The sequence below is a fragment of the Ambystoma mexicanum genome, chromosome 2q (genome assembly GCF_040938575.1).
Source record: "Ambystoma mexicanum isolate Mex_15411 chromosome 2q, UKY_AmexF1_1, whole genome shotgun sequence".
NCBI classification, from domain to species: Eukaryota; Metazoa; Chordata; class Amphibia; order Caudata; family Ambystomatidae; genus Ambystoma; species Ambystoma mexicanum.
Genome location: NC_090924.1, coordinates 459491918 through 459516182, shown reverse-complemented (window position 1 = coordinate 459516182; position 24265 = coordinate 459491918). Strand labels below are relative to the sequence as shown.

At 44.9% G+C, this 24265-nt stretch overlaps 1 protein-coding gene across 1 annotated transcript in view; it reads right to left on the bottom strand.

Annotated features, from left to right (window-relative positions):
* Positions 1-24265, bottom strand: part of LOC138569520 (tubulin alpha chain, testis-specific) — a 204164-nt gene that overhangs the window by 46050 nt on the left and 133849 nt on the right. The window contains exons 2-4 of the mRNA XM_069647569.1: positions 4624-4777; positions 3225-3447; positions 2097-2245 (exon numbers count right to left, since the gene is read on the bottom strand). Coding sequence (XP_069503670.1) covers positions 2097-2245; positions 3225-3447; positions 4624-4626 — 375 coding nt within the window. The 5' untranslated portion in view covers positions 4627-4777. The remainder of the gene's footprint in view (positions 1-2096; positions 2246-3224; positions 3448-4623; positions 4778-24265) is intronic.

Sequence of the window (24265 nt, the reverse complement as noted above, 5' to 3'; positions counted from 1 at the left end):
AGGACAAAAAACTCAGATCTGTTGTTAAGAGTAGCCACAAATAGCCCACATGAAGAAATAGGCCAAAATCAAACCATTGCGATGCTGGGAAATTGAAAGCCTGGTACCCGACTTGCTTTTTACAAAGCTGCCGATTAGAGCAAATATTGTTACGGAACTTATTGGAGGCGGTGGAGGAATTTGGAAAAAAGATTTGATTGATTTTGGAAGTTCATGTCGTGGCATTGCCAGCTGCTATGCCAACCAGATATTTTCAGTGCAGAACCCCCAGGTTCTCTTCTACATAACAGTGGTTTCAGCAATGTTGTGGCGCAATAGCCACAAAAATTCACCAAAACCAAATACTTTAACGTTTGCTTTGTATGAGAATGCTAATTTGATTTTCTTTGTCATGTTTTTGTATCAAGTGAAAGGTTTATACTTTTGTCTGAACCATAACACTTAATAAAAAATAAAAAAAACTGAAAAACACGTATGTGGACAGAAATACAAAGAGAACTGCACCCTCTCGTGTGGTGAGAGGGAAGGGTAGGCAAAGGGTTAAGTCTGCATGGATTGAAATTTGGTGGAATTGAGCAACTTCTCAACACTTGCTTTTTTAGAGCGTTTGGGGGGATTTGGTCACTTGTCAGGCTTTCCTACATGCAATTAAGCCGGCTGCTCCATCCCTACTGCCTCTCTAGAGGACCTATCTTTCTTGTTATGCCTATGAGGGGTGGGGGGAATAGTTGAGAGATGTAGTCCACTCCCTTCACATGTTCCATCGAGTTCTGTTATACATGAGCGAACAGAAACCATTTATACATGTGAACTTCAAGAAAGTTTCGAAACTCTATATTTTCAATTTAGCTACCTTGAAATTCGTAAGAGGCTGCAATGTGTGCAATTCTCAATGTCAATACCCACTTTGTTCATTTTCTTCATTTCTACAGCCTCTCACTTTGACTAGCACTTATTTTGCTTATGCAACATCCGTCTGTACATTTCATCTCTACCTGGGCATGTGTTCATTAAATAAAGATGATATATTGAATAAAATTGAGAATAAATGAAACATTGCAAAACGTTTAAAACATTGCATTTTCAGGTTTGTGACATGATTGATTAAATGAAACAACTGTTCGGCTTCAGCAAATACTTGAATTATTTAGACGAATACTAAATATTCTACTCGCTACACTGCTACTTTAAACACAGCTTTATTAGCTTTCATTGGGGACATTTGCTCATTCTGCTTAGTAAAAAATGGTAAGACACACTTGTTAAAATGTATTATAATTTGATAAAAAATTAAATGTGTGTTCCCTATGAAAGGGTTCCAATATTTCGCACAAATTGCAGTCATATCTAGGTTTTCGAATATAAATGAAAGCCCCAGGGTGGAGAACAGCCTCTCTCAGGCACTTCCCAATTAAATTCCCATGCAGTTTTTCTTTAAAGAAAACGTTCAGAGAATCCACATAGACGGACATATTAAATGTTTAGAATATTAATATGAAAAGCCAACAAAGAATCAGGCTGAAAATCAATCCACACAAGAAGCAGTTTGAGATGTGGGATTGCCATTTACTGGAGGCATGCTCGTGTTACAGCCTTGAACATTCCAGAGAAGTGTGGACATGGCTACGGGTTGCCCCACGTGCAGATCTTTCCTTGGTAAATACTTAAAGGCTACGACTACATCTGAAAGTCCGCCACCTCTAATACTGCTTTGGTTCGCTGGGATATTCCCGTACTAACTTGTATAAAGGATATGTAAACACTCGGATTCGTAGTTTGTCTGCCACAACAGAGGTCCAAAAGCTAATGTTGAAAATCAGTGCTTCTAACAAATGTGATGCTTTCAGAACATGCAGCTTAAATGCATTTAACTTACGACGCCACGACATAAAAAGTGAGGTTTTCAACTCAAAGTGCATTTCTGGCTTCAAACAGGGCAGTGGCAACTTTAAATGAGTGCCCGTCCTTTCTGTATAAATGATCAAGAAACTAAGTCAATGCTATTTAAACTTCACTTTGCCTTACGTTTCAATTAACTTGGGATACCAGGATTTTAGTATTCTCGCTATGAAACCAGAAATTGCTAACCATCTTACCAGTTTACGAATACGATCCAAGACCAGGTCGACAATCTCTTTGCCAATGGTGTAGTGGCCTCTTGCATAATTATTTGCTGCATCCTCTTTACCAGTGATCAGTTGTTCAGGGTGGAAAAGCTGCCGGTATGTGCCCGTGCGTACCTCATCTGCAATACAGAAGACACGCTCATTATCCGGGAAGTGCAATCAGAAACCTTCTCCAATAAAATATACTATAAACAGAACCACAGCTTTGCACCAGGCAGGCTAAAGATTGATTTTTTTTTAAAAGAAAACGCCAACAGGGCAAGCAATTTTTTGTGAAATAATGCTTATGGACTTTCACAAGATTTCATATAAACACATTAAGCGCAGTATTTTTCAGCACTAACACCCACTTGTCCACATTTATCTATCAATTTCCGTAAAAGCTCTCTAGTGGAGAAGAAGCATCAAGGAGGAATTAGCGTCCGATTTCCATTAATTTAATAATCAGTGAAGACCAGTACAACAGTCATTTCTGTCTATTATTGGGGCCTGTCACTAAAGGAAAAGGGGAAAATGTCAGGAGAGAATACCAAAGATTATAATTTAAACGAAAATCAAACATGACTTTCACAAAACCTTCCAACCTTCTTGGTACTTCTCACTGTTGCCATCTACCCAGCCAATAAGCAACCTGTGGGTGGTGGTAACTGCTTACATTCCAAGCTGCCCTTTGCAGTGTCTGCACTCAGGAATGAGCAAGGATATATGGAGAACCCCCACAATCCCCTGCATAGCCCTTTACCATTTAGATTGTGTGTGGTGAAGGGAACGTCGCCCTTGTTAGAGGCTCCGGACACTAACTTGGCCTGCCTTCACCTACCCCATAACAAAGCCCGCTGGCGCAAGCTGTAACACTTAAGTGAAATTATGTTTTTTAATACTCCTACCAGCTTTTTTTGTTCTTGATATGTAATCGAGTTATAGACAATAGAGGAAGTTTCTTAATTAAAAAGACAAGGAGGGAGGTTTAAAGCAAACATGGTTTCTTATTTAGTGCACTTATTGCCTTCCCTGGAGATAAGCATTAACCATGAGCTCCTTATGTGTGTACTTAACTTAGAAATGGTTAGCTTCTGAAGGAAAAACATTGGTACTCACCGACCACAGTTGGTTCAAGGTCAACAAAGACAGCTCTCGGAACGTGCTTGCCAGCTCCAGTCTCACTGAAGAAGGTGTTGAATGAATCATCGCCACCGCCGATGGTTTTGTCACTGGGCATCTGACCATCAGGCTGAATGCCATGTTCAAGACAATACAATTCCCAACAGGCATTTCCAATCTGAACACCAGCCTGACCGACGTGGATAGAGATGCACTCGCGCTGTGAATAGGAATTACAATCATCAGTTAACCAGCAGCATCTTGCCCAGAGCTCGTTACGGATTGGGAATCTGTGTTTAGGCCACGGACAAACTATTTTCAAGATAAATAAGTAATCGAGGTGCCGCTCCTCTATGAAGGGATTTTGTGTGGGAACATTTAAGGGGAAATCACAAAAGTACACACGGACAGAATTTCACGTCCAGGTTGGCCCTGGACGTCAGGGAAAACGAGGGTCATATTTTAGATCAGCAGGTGCGTGTGTCAACATATGGCTTACTCTAAAACGAAGTATCACCTAACCATGAAAGCTGGCGACTGGTAATGCCCTACCCACAACGTGTCAAAAGCCGTCAACCCCGGCAAGTGAATCGAACCAAAGCAAAACGTACAGACGTCAAACAGCAGGGCGGCCGAAGTATTCATTTATGTGGGATGGAGCGGGCGTTGTGTCATTTTAAGGCCTACAAACATGAAGCGGTTGTTTTCGAGTTAAACGACTTTCAAGTACCGCGAGTATCTGAAACTACGCAGTACGACGGGCTTGATGGTTCGCGCCTCCCTGGTCATTACAGAACCCGAGGGGGAAGTCTTCCCTCTTCATAAACGGGGTTCTCAAGACTTAGTTTATGGCGCAAAGTGACGCGAAATAAAAATGTAACTGGATAAGCATCCCACGGCTGAAATGGGCCACTTGAAGTCACCCATAACGCGCCTCCCCATATGCTTCCGATTTCGCTGTGAAAAATGGAGGTGCGGTGCCAACCCAGCCAGAGGTTGGCGCCGTAACATCTATCTGTCTAGCCATCACCTCGGGGCGGCAAAGAATTTACATCCATGCGGTAAAGGCGCGGCAGATCGGCTGTTTCCCTTTCATTCTCCAAGAGGTCTCAGCGTCGACCAATCGACAGGGAGACTGGCGAGGTAGTATGCAGGAATGTAGGGCACCCGAGAAGACTTCAATCGGCTTCGGTGTTGTAAGAAACCGGTCGCTATAAATACCAAAAAGATAAACTTGCGTGCAGTAGGTGGCACCCACTTTAAGAGACGCCTGTTCGACGAAGCTCACAGATCCACATTGCAAACGACTAAAACCATCAAAGCTCCGATAAAAAAATATGGCGTGGCACTAATCTAAAGTCCCTGACATGCAAAAGAACGTAATAAAGAACCTCACCATGGTGTTTTAGGGAAGAAGTCCGCTCTGGTCTTCGAGGCGTATCAGACGCGTGACGAGTCTTTGCCAAACTGCCGTTCTTGAGCAAGTGTGCAGATTTTATCTCCCTCGCGGTTCCGCGTGCTCGAACTTTCTTTTTTGCAGCGGATTGGACCTAAAAGGAAAAATTAACGTTAGCTTATTCGCTGCTCTGGTTGTCAATCACCCAATCAGGCATTCCTATTCGTACACCATTTGCTACAGTTACAGCGGGGGAGGTCGGTGGTCTGCCTCCCACCCTCTCTTGTCTTTTGTGATTGGCCCCTCCAGAAGTAGCAGATTAGCCCACATTGAATTGCGAAGAGTTCTGCTTTATGGATAGCATGCACGGCACAGTTTAAAATTTAACGGTCAGTTTACTTGGGACAACGGTTTCATTTAAAATGTCAAGGTAAAGTGATGTTAGTCATTTTTCAAACACACTTTAATTGAACGATCACAGTTAATTAATAGCTTGGCTGCAGTTAAAATCTGCGCTCATCAATGGGGAGGGAGGGCTGCTGTTGTCATGTGTGACGGGAGAGGAGCAGATTGCAGTTGGCTAATCATTGACCACATACAAGTGCATCACAGAAAGAAACAAATGTGGATATTTTAATTTTTGTTAAACAACTGTCTACTGAGAGCAGAAAGACTGGCATTTTTTCTGCCAGACGGATCCTTGCACTAAACAAGGCAGTTTAAAAAAAAACATAAGCACAAAATACATACGTTTTAGTAATCAAAAATAATATTTAATATATAAATCACAAGATGAAACTTGCAAACAACATAAAATAGTAATACAAAGGAATCTACTTGCAGTTGCTCTTCATTCTACTCGTGCCATTACTAAATCTCACCCTATTTTGGAGGGCGCCACATGCTTGCAATTATATGCACCTTTAATAGACTTCAATGTGATCAATTACCTAATCAAACACACGCTCTAAAAGCAAAAATGTTTCCACTCCATTGAAATATTTGGATCAACTTTTACTGTACACTCCTTGAACAATCAAAATGTTGAAAGGGACATCTTTTGTACACATAGAAATGAGAAGTAGTATCCTGTCTGCAAGAAATTATAGTGATTGGCCATAATAAAAGCCTACGTGATTGACTACTATTAATGTATTAGCACAACAATTATCCCAGCAAAGCGAAACAGGTGATCTTGGACTTCTGTCTCATAGCTCTCAACCGTGTGGAATCATTACACTCCTTATCAAATCCTGTGAGTTGGCTACATAGTGCACAGCTTTTTCTGTGGCTGTAATCCTGAAAAAAAAATGTAAACTATGTTCTAGTCATTCAGTTTGATTTCATTTTTGATAAGGCTCTCAAAACGCACATTCTTAACTAAAATACAAAGCTTTTAAGTGGTACTTTTACTTTTATTTTTAATCATCACAGTTTCCCGTTATAACTCTCCACACTGTTCATCCAATTCAATACATTTGAAGGAAAAGTTTAAGTGGGACCCGAATTTTCATGTTTGAAGCCTCTCACATAGTCGTCTGAACCTATAAAGTTTTAATGAGGGTCACAGACATGTTAAATGCTCTACCAAAGTACACTTTCCATTGGTCTGGAAGCATATATAGACATCCCAACAGTAAAATTGGTCATTTTTTGACGAAAAGACATGAATACAATGAAGGTCTGACCAGCCATATATTATGTTATTTGTCATTTGTATAGCTCCTACTGTCATTGGTATGGCCTCGAAGTGCTGTGAGGATGAACACCCTTTCGAAGACCGTAGTCTGAGTTGAAAAGTAGTGAGGGGTGTGATAAAATGGGTGTGTGCATTTATAGCCAGATCGAAGATATAGAGAATGGCTATATCCCTAACAACAGCCCATATTATAAGGTGCAGGACGGGTGCTGTGTCAAATTGTCAATACAGTCGAGTTATGCAAACAAATAGACTGAATTTTTCGTGGTACTCAGCTGTATTGCAAGAGTGGTGGCGCTGAGGGTGATGTGTGTTTAGCAGACATGCCAACATTCTGAAGCCCTGATAGGGAGATTTCAGCACCGAAATCGGGAAAATGCATTTTCCCCATAAGAATGCATTGGGGATATTGTTATTTTAGGCGGGAGACAGTAAAAAATAACACTGTTTTTAATGAAAAAATCGGGAGTCTCCCGCCTAAATCGGGAGGGTTGGCATGTATGGTTTAGTGAAGGGTGTAATCAAATAGTGTGCATGTCAAATATTTGGGGTTATGTGTAATGTTATCAAAATTAAGAGTCCAAGTGAGGCACAATCGAAAGTGTGGCAAAAATACAGACAGTGGCATGAATGAAACAGCAATCTAAATGGGAAACCTAGGCCTTCAAAATGCAGATGTGACAACGTACAAACAGTGGCATGACTGAACCAGCAATCCAAATAAGAAACCTAGGCCCCCAAAATGTGAGTGTGATAACATACAAACAGCAGCATGATCGAAACAGCAATCTAGATGGGAAACCCAGGGCTTTAAACTGCACGTGTGGCAAACATACAGACAGCGGCATGATTGAAAGAGCAAACTAAATACGAAACACAGGCCTTCAAAATGCAAGTCTGGCAAAAATACAGACAGCAGCATGATTGAACCAGCAAACAAAATGGGAAACCCAGGTTTTCAAAATGCAAGTGTGATAATATACAAACATTGTCATGGTTTAGTGAAGATGTTCCTTACCTGGAAGTAGCTGTAGGTGGCTAGCGTGTCACTCTGCAGGGCTGGGGAGCCTGGGCCAAAAGGTAAAAAGGCAAACATGGATGGTAAGCACCCAAAGGAAGTCACCCTTAAACAGGGATGCTAAGCGCCCAAAGGAAGGTGCCCTTTGCCTGCGACATTCGGCGGCTGCCCTGGGGAGCAGCCTCAAATGTGGTGTTCTGGGTCTCGTGACCTGGGGAACACCAATGGGATGCGACAGGGGGAGGGGGAAAGGAGGAGCTGGCTTCAAGCAGCTTTGGAGTGCATAGAGGGTGCTGAGGGCTGGCAAGGCACAATGTGGCCAAAAAAAAGGGAGCAGTGAGGGCTAATCATGCCCAGGATCTTACCTTGGTCTCCTGGCAGAGGGGAATGGAGCTGGTGCGCTCTCCATCGCCATGTCCCTTTGGTGTTCTGGGTCTCGTGACCTGGGGAACACCAATGGGATGAAGTGAAGGTGGGCAAGGGAAGGGGAAAGCAGGAGCTGGCTGCAAGCAGCTTGGTAGCACGAAGAGGGCGCTGAGGGCTGGGAAGGCCCAAGATAGGCAAAATGGTTATTAGAGCATACCACCCGAGAGAGCAGGAGGGGTGCGTAGTGTGTGGCGAAGTCCGTTAGACAGGAGTGGCGCGTAGTACAGGTGATTGTATAGTTGCATCATTGGGGGTATGAATTTAGTTTTTCATTTTGCAGAGAGGGACACGTGTGGTAGTTAGAGTCATTCAGTGGTGGGAGCTCATGGTGTACGAGTCAGCACCAAGAGGTATCTTCTGTAAAATAGCAGGCTTTTGCATTATAACAGCAGGAGTGTGCCGGTGATGCATGGTTAGACACTGGACACTATTGTGCTAATATAGGAAGTGGTGAACCGTGGAGAGGACTGTCAAGTTCTAACATTGAGGAAGTGGTCGGGCCTGTGGAGAGAGCCATCGTGAAACAAGTGGTGTACCTGGTAGGGCCTGTGGAGAGGGCCAGAGTGAACGTTGAGACGTGTGATTGGGAAAGAGGAGGGGAACACAGGGAAGTAGAATAAAAAGAAAGGAAATCATGGCTCATGTGGGTATCCCCCTACACCAAATGTGCCACAAATTGCCCCAGTATTACGATAAACTAATAAAATAAAATTTTCCGTGGCCCGGGGAGACTGCAGGGCAGTGCTTCTATGCGTGGCGAGGGGAAGGGACATTTGACAGTAAGATAATAGAGAATATGTTCTCGTACCTATTAACGAAATATAAAGGCTCTAAGCTAAAAAGCAGGCAAAACATATTGGGTCTCCGGAAATTATACGAGGGGACTAAACAGGAAAAATTGAAGAAAGAAGAAGAGACAGTGGGAGGGAGCAGCCCGAGCTCACCGCCTCCGCCGTATGGTTATATCCCACCTTGCAACCAGCCGCAGGATACACTAACCCTCGGTGGGAAACCTTAAAGAGAGACGAGAGGAGAGCAGTGGACGAAAAAGAGAAAGAAGCACAAAGATAGGAGGTGCACATACGGGGTGAAAGAAAACATCTAGCAGATATCTAAAACAATCCGTGCCAACAGGTGGATGCGTTATTTAGTGAAGCAGACCTGGTAATAGAGCCGGAGGTGAGGAAGAAGAGCAAGGGGGATAAGGGAGAATGGCTATCGGGAAGAATAACATTCAAATTGAATGGGGAGGACGAAGAGGAAGAAACAAAGAAAAACAATGAAGGGGATGAAGAAGACCCAGCCTCAGATGAAGGGTTATTAGGAGACGAATGGAGTGACGGGGACAGTAACAAATGGACACCTGACAAACTTAGGAGAAGGGGAAGAAAGGAGAGGAAACAACAGGACAGTGACGGTTGTGACAGGGACTGGTCCACCTTACATGGTAGGATAAGGAAGGTAAAAGTGGAGTTAACACAAGCTGTCAGAGAGGGAGGGACAACAGGACCTAAGACACAGGTAATGCTGTTACTACAGAAGGGACGAGGGGGAGCCCATTATGTGCCCTGGCAAACAATGTACCGGAACAACCTAATATGTAGCTTGCCCTCCCTCATAGCCGTGGCCAGTAAATTGATACAGGCACTCGAGAAAAAGACAGCGGGGTGACGCTGGCCATATGGGATATGAAAAGTCTGTCTGCTGCAATTTTAGGAGAACAGGCAGACAACATTTGAAATCAGGCTGGCTATAAATTAGTGAAATTGAGCACCAATGCTCATGACGGAGCTCCATTTAACAATTGTTGAGCGCATGTCTGGGAGGTTCTAAGAAGCATGTGTCCAGACAGCTATGACCTGGGGACAGTGATGGCTTATAAAATGAAAGGTGATGATGACCCAGCTGAATATATAAAGCGAGTTCAGGATTTATGAACCAAAGAGACGCAAAGGTCCTGGGAAGAATGCATATCATTGTTCTATCACATACTAGTAAAAAGAACTGCCAACAGAAGTACAGGCTTCCTTGGATAAGATAGTGGGTATATAAGCTAAGGGCTGGCCTGAAATACAAGCAACAATAGTACATTACTGTAAGAGGAAGCAGGAAAGCGAGAGGCAGGCAGCCAAAAATGCTGCAAAGGCAGAAATCAAATTAGTACAAAAGAAACTGGCTAAATACACCATGGAAGGAGCACTGTTAGTGCCAGATGCTGCTGCTGTGATGCCAGCACCACATGGACGGTTTCCCATAGGACAAACACCACAACAAGGAAGGTACGTACAGCCGCAGTATGGACCACAACGGGCACCACTGCCACAGGGGAATTACATGCATGGGGGGATACTTTCCTATAGGAAGAGGGTTTTCACAACGCAGAAGAGGAGGTTATCGAGGAACAGGATACAATTTTTCGGACCATGATACGTATGTAAGAACATGGGACATGTGGCCCGCACCTGTCAATTTTTGCAACAGTCACAGGCAACCCAGGCACTCCAGTGCCAACAGATGCAGTGTTCTCCAGGGCAGTTACAATCAGCGCAAGTCCCAGAACAGCAGGGAAGAGTGCATCCCCAAGGAAGGGCAACCGACAGCAGGGTAACGGTCCCAGCAGTGACTGATGACCCCGAAGAGGAACCCGAGGTGGCAGTGAAATTAGGACCAAGAGATTTCTCGTTTCTCATAGATACAGGAGCAACCAAATCCTGCATCGGGGAGGGGGGAATTCCCATTATCTAACAAAGTGATGGATATGTAGGGCTTCTCTGAGGCGGTGGTCGCGGTTCCAGAAACAAAGGATTTACCTGTAACCACAGAGACACAAAACCTCGTAGCTCCTTTACTGTATTCCAAAAACACACCCATCAATATTTTGCGGAGAGGCCTGCTCAGCAAATTGAATGCAACCATATAATTCACAGAGAAAGGGATAGTGTGCTCCACGCCCGACATTTACTATGCCCGGGTAGCAGCTCTTCTCTTGGCAACACAGGCGCAAAGCACCTTGCAAGCACAGCCACAGCACGTTCCTGTATGGGGTCGAAGTTCTGCTAGGCTGGGTCCCGGGAATACTGGGGAAGGTGTTTCGACTGGCTTCGGAGTTCCTATTCAGACCACAGTGCCAGAAGGATAACTTAAAGGGGCAAACAATGGTGTTACAGCTGGAAGAAGCAGTAATACGCAAAAGACATGGTGATACTGTGTGGAACAGACAATGACAACATGGAGTGGCAAACAGTGCTGGGTACTGACCCCATCTTGACAATTACAGGAGTCTCGGATGAACAGTTATTCGCTGATGAGGAGGAGGAAGGAGAGATGGTGTTCCAGATACAGATACCTTGCCCAGTTCAGATATTGGAAAACATGGTGCCCATTCTGACACAATTAGTAAAGAAGGAAAATAAATACACAGAGGGAGATCTCAAAAGGGTGCCGCGGATGAGTTGTGGTCCAAGGGACCTCACGGTGTGGAGGCACCGAAAAGGATTGGGACAATACAAATAAAACTGAAACAAGGGGCCCTGCTGCCCCGGGCAAGAAAATACCCATTGACCAGAGAGGCAGATGAAGGGATATATTCCCCTTTGCACGCATTATGCCAGCAAGGGCTAATTCAGACATGTACATCAGCCTATGACACAGTAATCTATCCGATAAAGAAATCAAAGGGTGGGTCATGGCGTTTCATCCAGGATTTGCGCCCCCTAAATGAAGTGGTGGAAGCAGAATTTCCTGTGGTTCCAAACCCTGCCACAATATTGTGCAATATCCTAGCGAAGGCAAAGCAGTTCATGGTCATTGACTTGAAAAATGCCTTCTTCTCTATACCGTTGCAGCCAGACTCAAGATATCTGACCGCCTTCATGTATCACAGAACTAGATTCAAACACACTCCTTTGCCCCAGGGGTACTGTGAATCGCCCAGTATTTTCAATAGGATAATACAAATGGATCTATTCAATGTGCAAACATCAAGCACTGTCCTTCAATATGTTGACGATCTGCTCATATGCAGTGAGACAGAAGAGTGTAGAACAGACTCAGTACACATTTTGTCACTACTTGCAGAGAATGGATATAAGGTGGATCAGGCAAAGTTTTAGTATTGCATAGAAGAGGTTGTGTACCTAGGGCACATAATATCCATTGAAGGGAGTAAAATAACACCCAGAATGACACAGGCCATTCTTTCCAACACCCGTCCACGACCGGTGAAAGAGATGCAGAAGTTTCTAGGTCTATGCAATTACTGTAGAGCATGGGTATTTGATTATGCCACATGTACCAACCCCCTACTGCAGGGCCTTAAGGAAGCACAAAAAGAGAAGAGGGACATAAAATGGACATCTGAAATGAATAAAAGTTTCACATAACTAAAAGAAGCACTGGCACATGCACCAGTGTTAGCTACCCCAAATTATAGCAAAACATTCTATTTGTTTTCACATTTAGATGGCTCAGTGATGACGGCTGGCCTCAACACAAAAGAAGCTGCAGGGACACCAACCGCTATCTTACTGCAGTGGCAGCCTAGACCCAGTAATGCAAGGACTCTTCCCTTGCTAACAATTACTTGGGGCTGCAGCGTTTGCAATTGAGAAGGCATCAACGATTACCATGGGTTGTCCCATAGTATTGTACGTGGAACACTCACTATTCACCATATTTGATAAATCAAAAAGTACACTAACTACCCAAAGGGCATCGGGATATGATGTAATATTAACCAACCCAGCCATAGAGGTAGTTAGGTGCCGATGTGCAAACCGAGCAATTTACGTAGCAGACCCTGTACAGGAAGGGGATTGCATACATGAGTGTGCAGCACACATGGACAGGATGGAAGGGAACGTACAGGTAAAAGAGGAAGAAATAGAAGGATCAGACATGGTATATATTGACAGTCATCAAGTACTGACCCAGAGACAGGAAGGAGACATAATAGTGCTGCAGTAATGTGCTGTATAAACAGGGAATATGTAATAGCATCTCAGCAGCGACTTTGCATTATTCAGCACAGGCAACAGAATTAGTGGTGATGATAAGAGCACTAAAAATGATGGAAGGGCACGCAGCAAACATCTTTTCCGACTCTGCCTGTGTCACGTCAGTTATCCATTCAGGACTGGCACAGTGGGAAAGGATGGGATTCAAAAAAAGTGACAGATCCCCCATACAACATGCAGAACTACTAAAATGATTAATTGAGGCCCTAAAAGTTCCATTAGAGGTGGCAATAATAAAATGTGCTGCACACACAGGTAAATAAGACAGGGTATATATGGGGAACAAAATGTCAGACAGAGCAGCAAAAGCGGCAGCATATTTACCGGAGGGGGGGGAGTTCACAGGTACCCTGAAGAAGGGTGAAAGGTGCCACTCACCGCAGCAGAAAGGAAGAAGAGTGAGGAGGAAGAAAGGGAGGAAAACTTTAACACAATCCCCATAGTACTCACAATAGAATTACAAGGAGAGGTACCAAAAGGGGAAAAAGACCTGTGGATAAAAAGAGGATGTTCTCTGTCACCAACGGACCTGATTTGGCAGCAAGATAGCACAGGAAAGCCTGTAATGCCCTGAAAAGTGTTAAACGTGGCTTTAGAACAGCTGCATTTCCCCACCATGCATCCAAAGAAAGCATAGCTGCAGAGCTGAGGGAGGGATGGTACGTTCCAAACATGCATGAGCGAGTGAAGGAGTTCATGGAAAATTGCATGGTTTCCAAAATGTTTCTGTCTGGACACGCTTTAAGCACTTTGCAGCTAACAATACCACAGCCAGAAGGGCCCTTCCCGCACTTGCATATATCGATTATGTTGACATGCAAGAAAAATGTGCCTCCTACAGGTACAGAATTGAAGTGGTCTGTCGTTTTCTCGTTGGGTTGAGGCAGTGCCCTGTGCAAAGAATGATGCAAAATCTGCAGCAAATTTCCTTCATCAACAAACTCTTTAACGAGATAACACATCTCATAGGGATCAAACACACATTTTGCACGGTTTACTGGCCGCAGGCGTAGAGGATTGTGGAGAGAATGAATGGATTATTAAAAGAGTGGTTGGCCAAGCTAGCTACTACTATGTGCTGAAATTTGCTTTTTTACTACCCTCCTGCACTTTTTTTGCCCTTCGGAACTCACCTTCTTCGGAGCACCACCTTACTCTGCATGAAATTGTAATGGGAAAGAAAATTCATCCATCTGTCCCTCCTACACGTTCAATTTCGGATGCTAAACCTTGCTCAGAAATCCTTGGCAATTAAACGAAAGACTATTTAATTGATATGATCAATGTGCTTCGCTACATCTTCCGCCAGGTCCGGAAATCTACAAGTGAGCGAACCAACATTGAAGAGTGTGCACAGGCCCATCAAGCATTTCCACAAGCAGAGTCTCTTTATCCGGGGGACTAAATACTTATTCGAAAAGGCAGTGAGAAAGTGGAAGGATCCTCGGTTTTGTAGTCCTTTTGAAGTGGTCTTCTCAACACCCACAGCAGGGAAAATCAAAGAAAGACGTCCATGGATCCACCACTCAGGCGTTCGTCACAATACCAGCAGCACATCAGGAAGCAGAGGAATTACTTGATGGGGAGTATTAGCGAAATTACATTAACAGTGTTACAGAAGAACCATACTAGAAATAGAGGACGGACGCGGAAAAGAAAGAGGGGGTGGGATTAAAGACAAGAGTGGGGTAAATGTAAAAAGAGTTGCATTGTTCTGCATTGTTGTTTTCCATCTTCTTCTTTTCTGGCATTTAGCACATAAGGATGAATTGGGCCCATCAGCTGGCGGTGATAGGGAGACACACACTAAGCAAAGTAGAACTAGCCCAATAGAATTCTACAAAATTGTCGGGGAGGGAGTGGACCAGGCCTCAGAGAATTTATGGTATGGGGAAATGATGAAGGTGGGGTGGGGGAGCGCCGACGGCACATGATATGTGTGCTCACCCATACCACACCTCACAGGAATGCCGAAGCAATTCTTGCCACAAGAGGTGACAGCAGAAGAGGGAGGGTGTCTTGTATGTAAGAAAGGCATGGTATCAACAGTAAGACAGACACAAGTGACCACAGTTCAAGGGTGTTTATAGAACTTGCACAAGGGTGTGATAAATGCCTATTTAAACCTAAATCTACAGATGGGAGCAAGCTACGACAATCAAATAACAATTATGCAGTTCTAGTGGAGTCTTGTCAAAATTAAAGGGCCTATACTAAGAAAAACTATTGCCAATCCTTACCACTAATTTACCAATAATGTGGGTACTGTGCATGAAAAAGAAAGAAGTGTTCACAAAATAATATGTCAGTATGCTCGGGCCGTTTGACTGTCTTCCCCACGTTTTCAGCACAGGGCAAGGCGAGTCACGCGAGCAAAGCACACAATCTGGCTTCTGTGGCACATGGATACAGTTCCATTTTCCCAGTTCAGAACCTTCTGTGTCCAAGTCTCTTTAATTCTCGCAAGTCTCTTGATGCAGAGGGCCTGCTGTACCAGAAACAACACGCAAACATTCTCTTCAATATTCAATTTGGGTGTTCACCCTGGATCCCCCTCAGCCGGGCTCAGATCCTTTTAAAAGACAAAAAGTTCAACGTTGGCTCCCTCTTTCCCACGCTCAGATCCCTTTCTTTTATTCAATTAGTCTCCCTCAGCCGGGCTCAGACCAATTGTGATGTACATAAAACTATTAAAAACTTTGGAATGTGCGCTGGTTTCGCTTGACCCGTTGCATGACCACTTCAATTTCAATATTTCTTTCTCTCACATTGAGCCTCAGTTGGACCTAACTTGGACAGAGACTTTTGAAAGAGCATCCACGTGGTGCCGGACCACTCTGTGTATGGTATCTTCTCTTGACCTTCCAAAGTTCAATTACAAGTTCAACTATTTCCTTTGGCTTCCAATTGTATTCGCATCGTTCAGCCCAATCACCTCACACACTGTTCTCTTTATGCAATGTTGCAGCTTGCAACCCTGGTGCAAAACACAAGCTGGTTTGGTATCAGTCTCTCCGACTCACCGGCTGTGCTGTCTTTTCTGACACTGCTTTGTCTCCTTGCAATCCTCTCTGGTCTCGCGTCTTTCTCCTTGTATTAAACTGCCATCTTGGAACTGCTGTTTCTTCATGTGTTTTGCCTCGCTCAGAGTGTGCTTTTGTGCTCCATCTTTTATCTTTGTGGGGAAGTGTGATGGAAGTCAGGTATGTGTAATGATCCGTAATTGCCGGACCTTGCCTGACCATCGTGTTGGGGAGATGTCACACGGCTCTGGTGTTAGTCCGTTGTCGCTCATGGTGAACTGTCCATGAGAAAGTGTTTGTGTCAGGAAAGAGTGGGTGTGGGTTGAGTTCCTAGGTATCCTATCTGGTAGGATGGGGAAAAGTTATTACAAGGAAGCAGAGACATCAACTCACCCACCGGTGTCCCACTTACACTCCTCGAAGATCCCTCATCCAGGTGATCCTCCTGCACTGGTCCACCCCCAGGAACTGGATCCAAAAGTGATGGCTATGTCCTGGCCACCTGGATGACAGATCCCCAGGGAATAGCGGGTGAGACTCCTTCAGATTTCTCACATACACTTCCTCTATGTGATGTAGCCTCATCTGTTTCACAGGGGAACCGAAAGAGGAAATCCACGTTCCCTTGGTCTTTACCTTTTCGGTGCTCCACAGTGAAACAGTAGGGTTGCAGGTCTAAAAACCATGGCATTACTTGAGGGTTAGAGTCTTTTAGTTGGCTAATCCAAACTAGTGAGAATGGTCCGTGACAAGTGTGAACTTTCTTCCTAGGAAGTAGTATCTGAGATGGCTAATGGCACACTTGATGGCAAGAGTCTCTAATTGCAGCACAGAGTAATTTTATTCCTGTGGGAAAAGTTTCTGACTCGTAAACAAGATGGGATTTTCCAATCCGTCGCAAATTTCTGATAAGACTGCTCCTAGCCCTGTAAGGGGAGCGTCTGTCTGCAATACAAATTCTTTTGAGAAATCTACTACCTTTAGGATTGGGTTCTGGCACAGGGTTTGTTTTAGGTTATTGAAACATATATCATCCTCATCAGTCCAATGAATTTTCTGGCGTTCTATGTTCTTCAGTTTATCTGTAAGCCTGGCTGTCCTGTCCTAGAAGTTTGAGATAAACCTACGCTAATAGCTGATTAAACCTAGAAATGCCTTGAGATCTCTTTTAGTTTTAGGTGTAAGGGTATCTAGCACAGCTTTCACTTTCTCGCTTTAAGGTTGCACACTACCATTCCCTACAAAGAAGCCGAGGTATTTCACGGTTTATTGGGCCAATCTGCATTTGGATGGATTAGCAGTTAGGCCAGCTTCTCTGAGTGCTCTCATAATGGTAAAGAGATGGAAACAATGGTCTTCCTTAGTCTTACTATGAATGACGATATCTTCAATATAAGCTCCACAGAAATCAGAGTAGGACTGTAATGATTTGTCCATAAGCCATTGGAAAGTGGCTGGATCCCTGGGTAAGCCAAAAGGGAGGACTTTGAACTGCAATAGTCCTACGAGTGTCGAGAAAGCTGTCTTTTCTTTATCTGGTCCATAAACTGGGACCTGCCAGTACCCTTTTGTTAAGTCTAGGGTTGATAAAAAGGTGCCTTTTCCGAGTTTATCAATTAGGTCATCGATGCGTGGCATGGGATAAGCATCGAAGTTGGAAATGGCATTGACTTGGCGGAAATCTATGCAAAACCTCCAGGAATGGTCATGTTTGGTGACTTATATGATAGGGGAGGACTATGGGCTTGAAGAGGGTTAGATAATATTTGCTCTTAACATTTTATTCACTTCCTCCACCACTATCTGTTTGCAGGCTCCCAGGAGTCTATATGATTTTAGATTAACCACTTTTCCCTTAGATCATGGGTGCACAACATACGGCCCGCGGGCCAGTTGCGGCCCGCCATGCCCTTTTGACCGGCCCGCGAGGCACAAAGACTTTCCTAATGGAGGGTGGCCCGCGGCAGCCCTCCATTAGGAAAGTCTTTGTTGTCTTACGGGCCAGTGAAAACACTGGTCCTCATTGGCTCAGCACACACACGCACCACGTCGCTCCTACGAGCCACGTAATGCGTGTGTGCTGCACCAATGGAGGGCCAGCACTACGGCTGGCGTGGCCCATAAGGCTTGATGCCGGAAGGCATTTCAGCCTTGGACCACGCCAGCCGTAGTGCGATTCCAGCTTACCTGCCTGCCTTCCAGCACGTCTCCGGTAAGTGGTCTGTTTGTGTTTGTGTGTCGGGTTTGTTTTACTTTATGTTTGTGTGTATGAATGTTTGTGTTTGAATGTATTTTGAGTGTATGTTGGGGGGTGGGGGGGGGGTCTGTCGGATGTGTATGAATGTTTGTGTTTGAATGTATTTTGAGTGTATGTTGAGATGCGGGGGTGGGGGAGTGGGTCGGATGTGTATGAATGTTTGTGTTTGAATGTATTTTGAGTGTATGTTGAGATGCGGGGGTGGGAGGGTGTGTCGGATGTGTATGAATGTGTGTGTTTGAATGTATTTTGAGTGTATGTTGAGATGAGGGGGTGGGGGGGTGTGTCGGATGTGTATGAATGTTTGTGTTTGAATGTATTTTGAGTGTATGTTGAGATGCGGGGGTGGGGGGTGTGTCTGATGTGTATGAATGTTTGTGTTTGAATGTATTTTGAGTGTATGTTGAGATGCGGGGGTCGGGGATGTGTCGGATGTGTATGAATGTTTGTGTTTGAATGTATTTTGAGTGTATGTTGAGATGCGGGGGTGGGGGGGTGTGTCGGATGTGTATGAATGTTTGTGTTTGAATGTATTTTGTGTGTATGTTGAGATGCGGGGGTCGGGGGGTGTCGGATGTGTATGAATGTTTTGATTTGAATGTTTTTTGTGTGCTGAGTTGGGGGGTGGGGGTTCGGGTCTGTATGGGTGCTTGTTTGAGAGTTTGCTGATTTGGGGGGGTGGGGGGTTCGTGTCTGTATGGGTGCATGTGTGTGTGTGCTGAGTTGGGGCGGGGGGGGGGTTCGGGTCTGTATGGGTGCATGTTTGTGTGTGTGTTGATTTGGGGGGTGGGGGGTTCGGGTCTGTATGGGTGCATGCTTGAGTGTGTGTGTGTGTGCTGAGTTGGGGGTGGGGGGTTCGGGTCTGTATGGGTGCATGTTTGTGTGTGTGTTGATTTGGGGGGTGGGGGTTCGGGTCTGTATGGGTGCATGCTTGAGTGTGTGTGTGTGCTGAGTTGGGGGTGGGGGGTTCGGGACTGTATGGGTGCATGTTTGTGTGTGTGTTGATTTGGGGGGTGGGGGGTTCGGGTCTGTATGGGTGCATGTTTGTGTGTGTGTTGATTTGGGGGGTGGAGGGTTCAGGTCTGTATGGGTGCATGCTTGAGTGTGTTTGGGGCATAGTGTTTGGTTGGGGATGAGGGGGCCATGGGGCATAGTGTTTGGTTGGGGGTGAGGGGGCCATGGGGCATAGTGTTTGGTTGGGGGTGAGGGACAGGGGGCATAGTGTTTGCTTGGGGGGTGAGGGACAGGGGGCATAGTGTTTGCTTGGGGGGTGAGAGACAGGGGGCATAGTGTTTGCTTGGGGGGTGAGGGACAGGGGGCATAGTGTTTGGTTGGAGGTGGGAGCCATGGGGCATAGTGTTTGGTTGGGGGTTAGGGCGGAGAGGGGGCCATGGGGCATAGTGTTTGTTTGGGGTTGGGAGCCATGGGGCATAGTGTTTGGTTGGCGGTGAGGGACAGGGGGCATAGTGTTTGGTTGGGGGTGAGAGACGGGGCATAGTGTTTGCTTGGGGGGTGAGGGACAGGGGGCATAGTGTTTGGTTGGAGGTGGGAGCCATGGGGCATAGTGTTTGGTTGGGGGTTAGGGGGGTGAGGGGGCCATAGGGCATAGTGTTTGTTTGGGGTTGGGAGCCATGGGGCATAGTGCTTGGTTGGCGGTGAGGGACAGGGGGCATAGTGTTTGGTACGGGGTGGGGGCCATGGGGCATAGTGTTTGGTTGGGGGTGAGGGGGCCATGGGGCATAGTGTTTGGTTGGCGGTGAGAGACAGGGGGCATAGTGTTTGCTTGGGGGGTGAGGGACATGGGGCATAGTGTTTGGTTGGGGGTTAGACGGGTGAGGGGGCCATGGGGCATAGTGTTTGGTTGGAGGTGAGGGGGCCATGGGGCATAGTGTTTGGTTGGGGGTGAGGGGGCCATTGGGCATAGTGTTTGGTTGGGGGTGAGGGACAGGGGGCATAGTGTTTGCTTGGGGGGTGAGGGACAGGGGGCATAGTGTTTGCTTGGGGGGTGAGGGACAGGGGGCATAGTGTTTGGTTGGGGGTGGGGGCCATGGGGCATAGTGTTTGATTGGTGGTGAGGGACAGGGGGCATAGCGTTTGGTTGGGGGTGAGGGGCCCATGGGGCATAGTGTTTGGTTGGGGGTGAAGGGGCCATGGGGCATAGTGTTTGGTTGGGGGTGAGGGGGCCATGGGGCATAGTGTTTGGTTGGGGATGGGAGCCATGTGGCATAGTGTTTGGTTGGGGGTGAGGGGACCATGGGCATAGTGTTTGGTTGGGGATGGGAGCCATGGGGCATAGTGTTGCACTCCAAGAGTGAACTCAATAATAAAGCTAAAACAGGCACAGTTAGGAGATGTACATCCTTTGCTTTTTTGAGGAAACCTGACTCAACGAAGGCCATACTCCTCTTGGGTAACCCAAACAGCAAACTATAGCAGTCCAAAATAACGGAATGTCCAATCAAGGGTCAATAAAATATATATAATTTAATTAAACAGACGATATACAATAACTAAATCGAAATAAATGATAGCAATGGAAAATGTGTAGTACAAAATGTAAGTTTGAAATGCAATAAAAATCGTTACCCCTCAAAAACATATCTTTTTCCATGTGTTTAATACAAATTGGAGGTTGAAAAAGCCTCCTGACATGTCCCGCCTACCGCCCCGCCCACTTTTACTTTTCGGCCCACTATAGCCCTCATGTAAGGTACTTTCGGCCCTCTGTCAAAATCAGTTGTGCACCCCTGCCTTAGATGTTCTAATGTAGTGATAGGTGCCTTTCACTCCTCCTGGTTTCGCTGAGAATACACCGGGGAACGAGATAATTAAATCTTTTGAATTTTGTTGCTACCTAGATAGTTCTTGAGGAATTAATTAAAAGTTGACTATCTCTTCTGGCACCAAGCAGCATAGTATTGTGGCATTGGTGGCATACGGGTTCTCCTTCCACTCTTTTAAGAGAATTACATGATGTAGATGTACCTTTGGTTTCTGCCAGGTTGTGCTACCTTATAAGTACAGGTTCCTGTTCATTCCAGTATTTCATATGGCCCATGCCACTTAGACACAAGCCTGATTTCCGAGGTAGTCAAGAGGACCAATACTTTTTGTCCTACAGAAACAATCTTAAGTTCACCTTTTTGTCATACGTGGATTTTTGCTGGAGTTGGGCCTTTTCCATTTGAGTATAAACTAGATTTCTAACAAGTTTCATATGCTTTCACAGTCTGGTAGCGGTCTGCAAAAGGGGAATGGGTGCCTCTTCTCGTTCTTCCCAAGTCTCCTGGAGCATGTCCAGGACATCGCTAGGTTCTCTACCATAGAGCAGCCCGAAAGGAGAGAATCCAGTAGATACCTTTGGGGTTTTTCTCACTGAAAACAGTGCCCACAGGATCATACGGTCCCAGTCCTTCCAACCTTAACAACTAACTTTCTTAGGATTATTTTAAACGTTTTATTGAATCTCTCCACTAAACCATCTGTTTGGGGATGGTACATTGAAGTACGCAAGGTGTTAATATGGAGTAGTTCCTTGACTTCATCCATGAGCTTGCTCATAAAATTTGAACCTTGAGCCATCAGAATTTCCTTAGAAAAGCCGACCCTGGAAAAATACGTTAGGAGGTGCTTTAGAATTTGCTCAGGGGTGTTGTTCCGTATAGGGAATGCCTCAGGGTATCTGGTAGCGTAATCGACAATCACGAGGACATATTTGTTACCCAGCTGTAATGCTTACCTGGACTCCTCGGTAGTGTAATGCCTTTTCAGCCTGTGAACCTGTACTTGGCACTTTTTGGATTCCTCTTCTATAAAAAACAGTAATAACAAAAATAGAATGGCTATTGCACTTAATTACTGAGAAGGTGCTGCCTTAACATATATACTTTGGTATTCTCCCGTCTCACCTGTGTTTATTATGAGTGGAGTTCTCCATCCTGGTTTCTACAGGGGCGTGTTGAAAACGGAATACAATGGAGTCTTGGAATGCTGAGGACTCAATAGTTGTTTGCCTTGAAAATGCCTATACTTTTACAGGAAATGTCTTTCGGTAAGGTATCTTGAGAAAAAATGCAGTATTCTTTACATCATGTAATTATTCCTACGTTGGAGAGATCTCTCTTTCTAATAATTAACTTTTCTTTTGCAGGTTCTCAAAATTCAGAAGAGTTTATGGCTGAGGATGACTACGAAGTTACTTAGGCTGAGGAAACGCTAAACAACGTAAGTTCAACTATACGGAATAACTGCAGTCTTCAGGAAAAGCGCGGGAACAACTGTGCTGAGAGAAATTGCAGTGCTTCAGGTATATAAGCTTATTCAACTTTCTTTTGTATTTTTCTATTCAGTTTGTTACTTAATTAAATACCTCTTTTTTATCTGTAGATTTTCGGAAAGCTGAGGAAAGTCCTTTCGGAATGGTGCACAGAAGGCGGAAGAAACTTCTGACTGAAGATACTGCAGCTTTGGACGAAAACTGCTGTCGGATGATACTGCGGCTGTGAGAAAATCATCTGACTGAAGATGCTGCGGCTTCAGACGAAAACTGCTTCGGGTGATGCTGCGGCTGTGAGAGAAACTGCTTTGAAGAAAACTACAGTTCGGTACGTTTTTCTATGAGCTATGAAATTCTGTTGTTTTTTTTTCTTTAAAGCTAATGTCTTATATTTCCCTCCTTTGACAGGTTCTGTGAGGAGAAAGCGTCGTTAGCGTTACCTGCTGTCAGCGGAGAAGACGCGAAGCAAGTGCTTCAGCGGAGGCAGGGCTTAAGTAGCTCCTTCTGCAATATCAATGGAGCGCGCTGTCAGATCTGAATGGATCTTGCGGCAGCCATGTTTGGAGTATAAATCCAATGTTAACTCTATGAACGTCTATGGAAACTGATGCTGGGAGTGGGGCAAACGCCATTTATGCCAGGTTAACACCCACCTTTGACCCAATGACTGAGGTAATGTTCCTGGCTTAACTCGGATGCCTGAATGTAAACTGTGCTCATTGGCTGGAATCATGACACCAGCCTAGATGTTTCTAAAGGTTCAATGATGTCCATCCCAATTCTTGAAAAAGGGACTTCTAGGATTGGCAAAGGATTCAGAGGGGAAGGCAATGGAATGTGAGTACTGGTTTTCTGACATATTTCACACGTCTGAATAAAAGTTTTTATATCAGCGTGAATACTTGGCCAGTAAAAAATTCCCGCTGATGTGGGCCTGTGTATTGGATTGTCCTAAGTGTCCCCCGGTACGATGGCGAAATCTCTAGCACAATCCTTTGGTGGGTTTTGGGGATTACTAACTGGGTTTTACTCAAGCCTTCTGTGTATGTTTCTTTCGAATATAGCAATCCTTGCTTTAAGAAGAAGAAAGGGCTTCCCTTCTCCGCACCCTCTCCTTCAGGAATTGCTTGTAAGAAAGCCACTGCGAGAGCTGGGTCATTTCACTGGGCGAAAGCTCGTTCGGGATAAATGGTAGGTTCTTCTCCATTTTTCTCTTCAGTGCTTGATGGTTCATTAGCTTCCCCAAAGCCTAAGGTACCTCTATCAGTTTCTTCTGATTTACTTTCTTTAACATGAGGAAATAGAACATTTTTGAGAATTCCTTGGGCAATTTTGTCCCCACAATGAACTTCAAATGGGATCTCGCCATGGTTCTGTAAGAGAACCTATGTCTCCCCGGAAGTCAGGATCAATGATGCCAGCTAGGACGCCAATGCCGAACTTCGAGGTCAGGCCAGATTTTGGGGCCAATCTTATATAACACACGGAATGGGGTATCAAAACTTAGTCTGTGGGAATCATTCTTCTTTTCCCAGGAAGGATTGTAGCCTCTCTATTGCTACAGATATCAAAGCCTAATTCTTTTGTGGCAACCGAGGGGTTGGAGGCTCTATTACTAAGATTCTGAAATTGTAGGGTTTCCCAATTTGTTTCAATTGAGTCACATCCCATTTCTGATACCACATGTAAGGAAGGCATGGTATCAACAGAAAGATTGACACAAGTGACCACAGTTCAAGGGTGTTTATTGAACTTGCACAAGGGTGTGATAAACACCTATCTAAACCTAAATCTACAGATGGGAGCAAGTTATGACCATCAAATAATAATAATGCAGTCCTAGTGGACCCTTGTCAAAATAAAATGGCCTATACTAAAATAACCCATTGCAAATCCTTACCACTGATTTACAAATAATGTGGGGTACT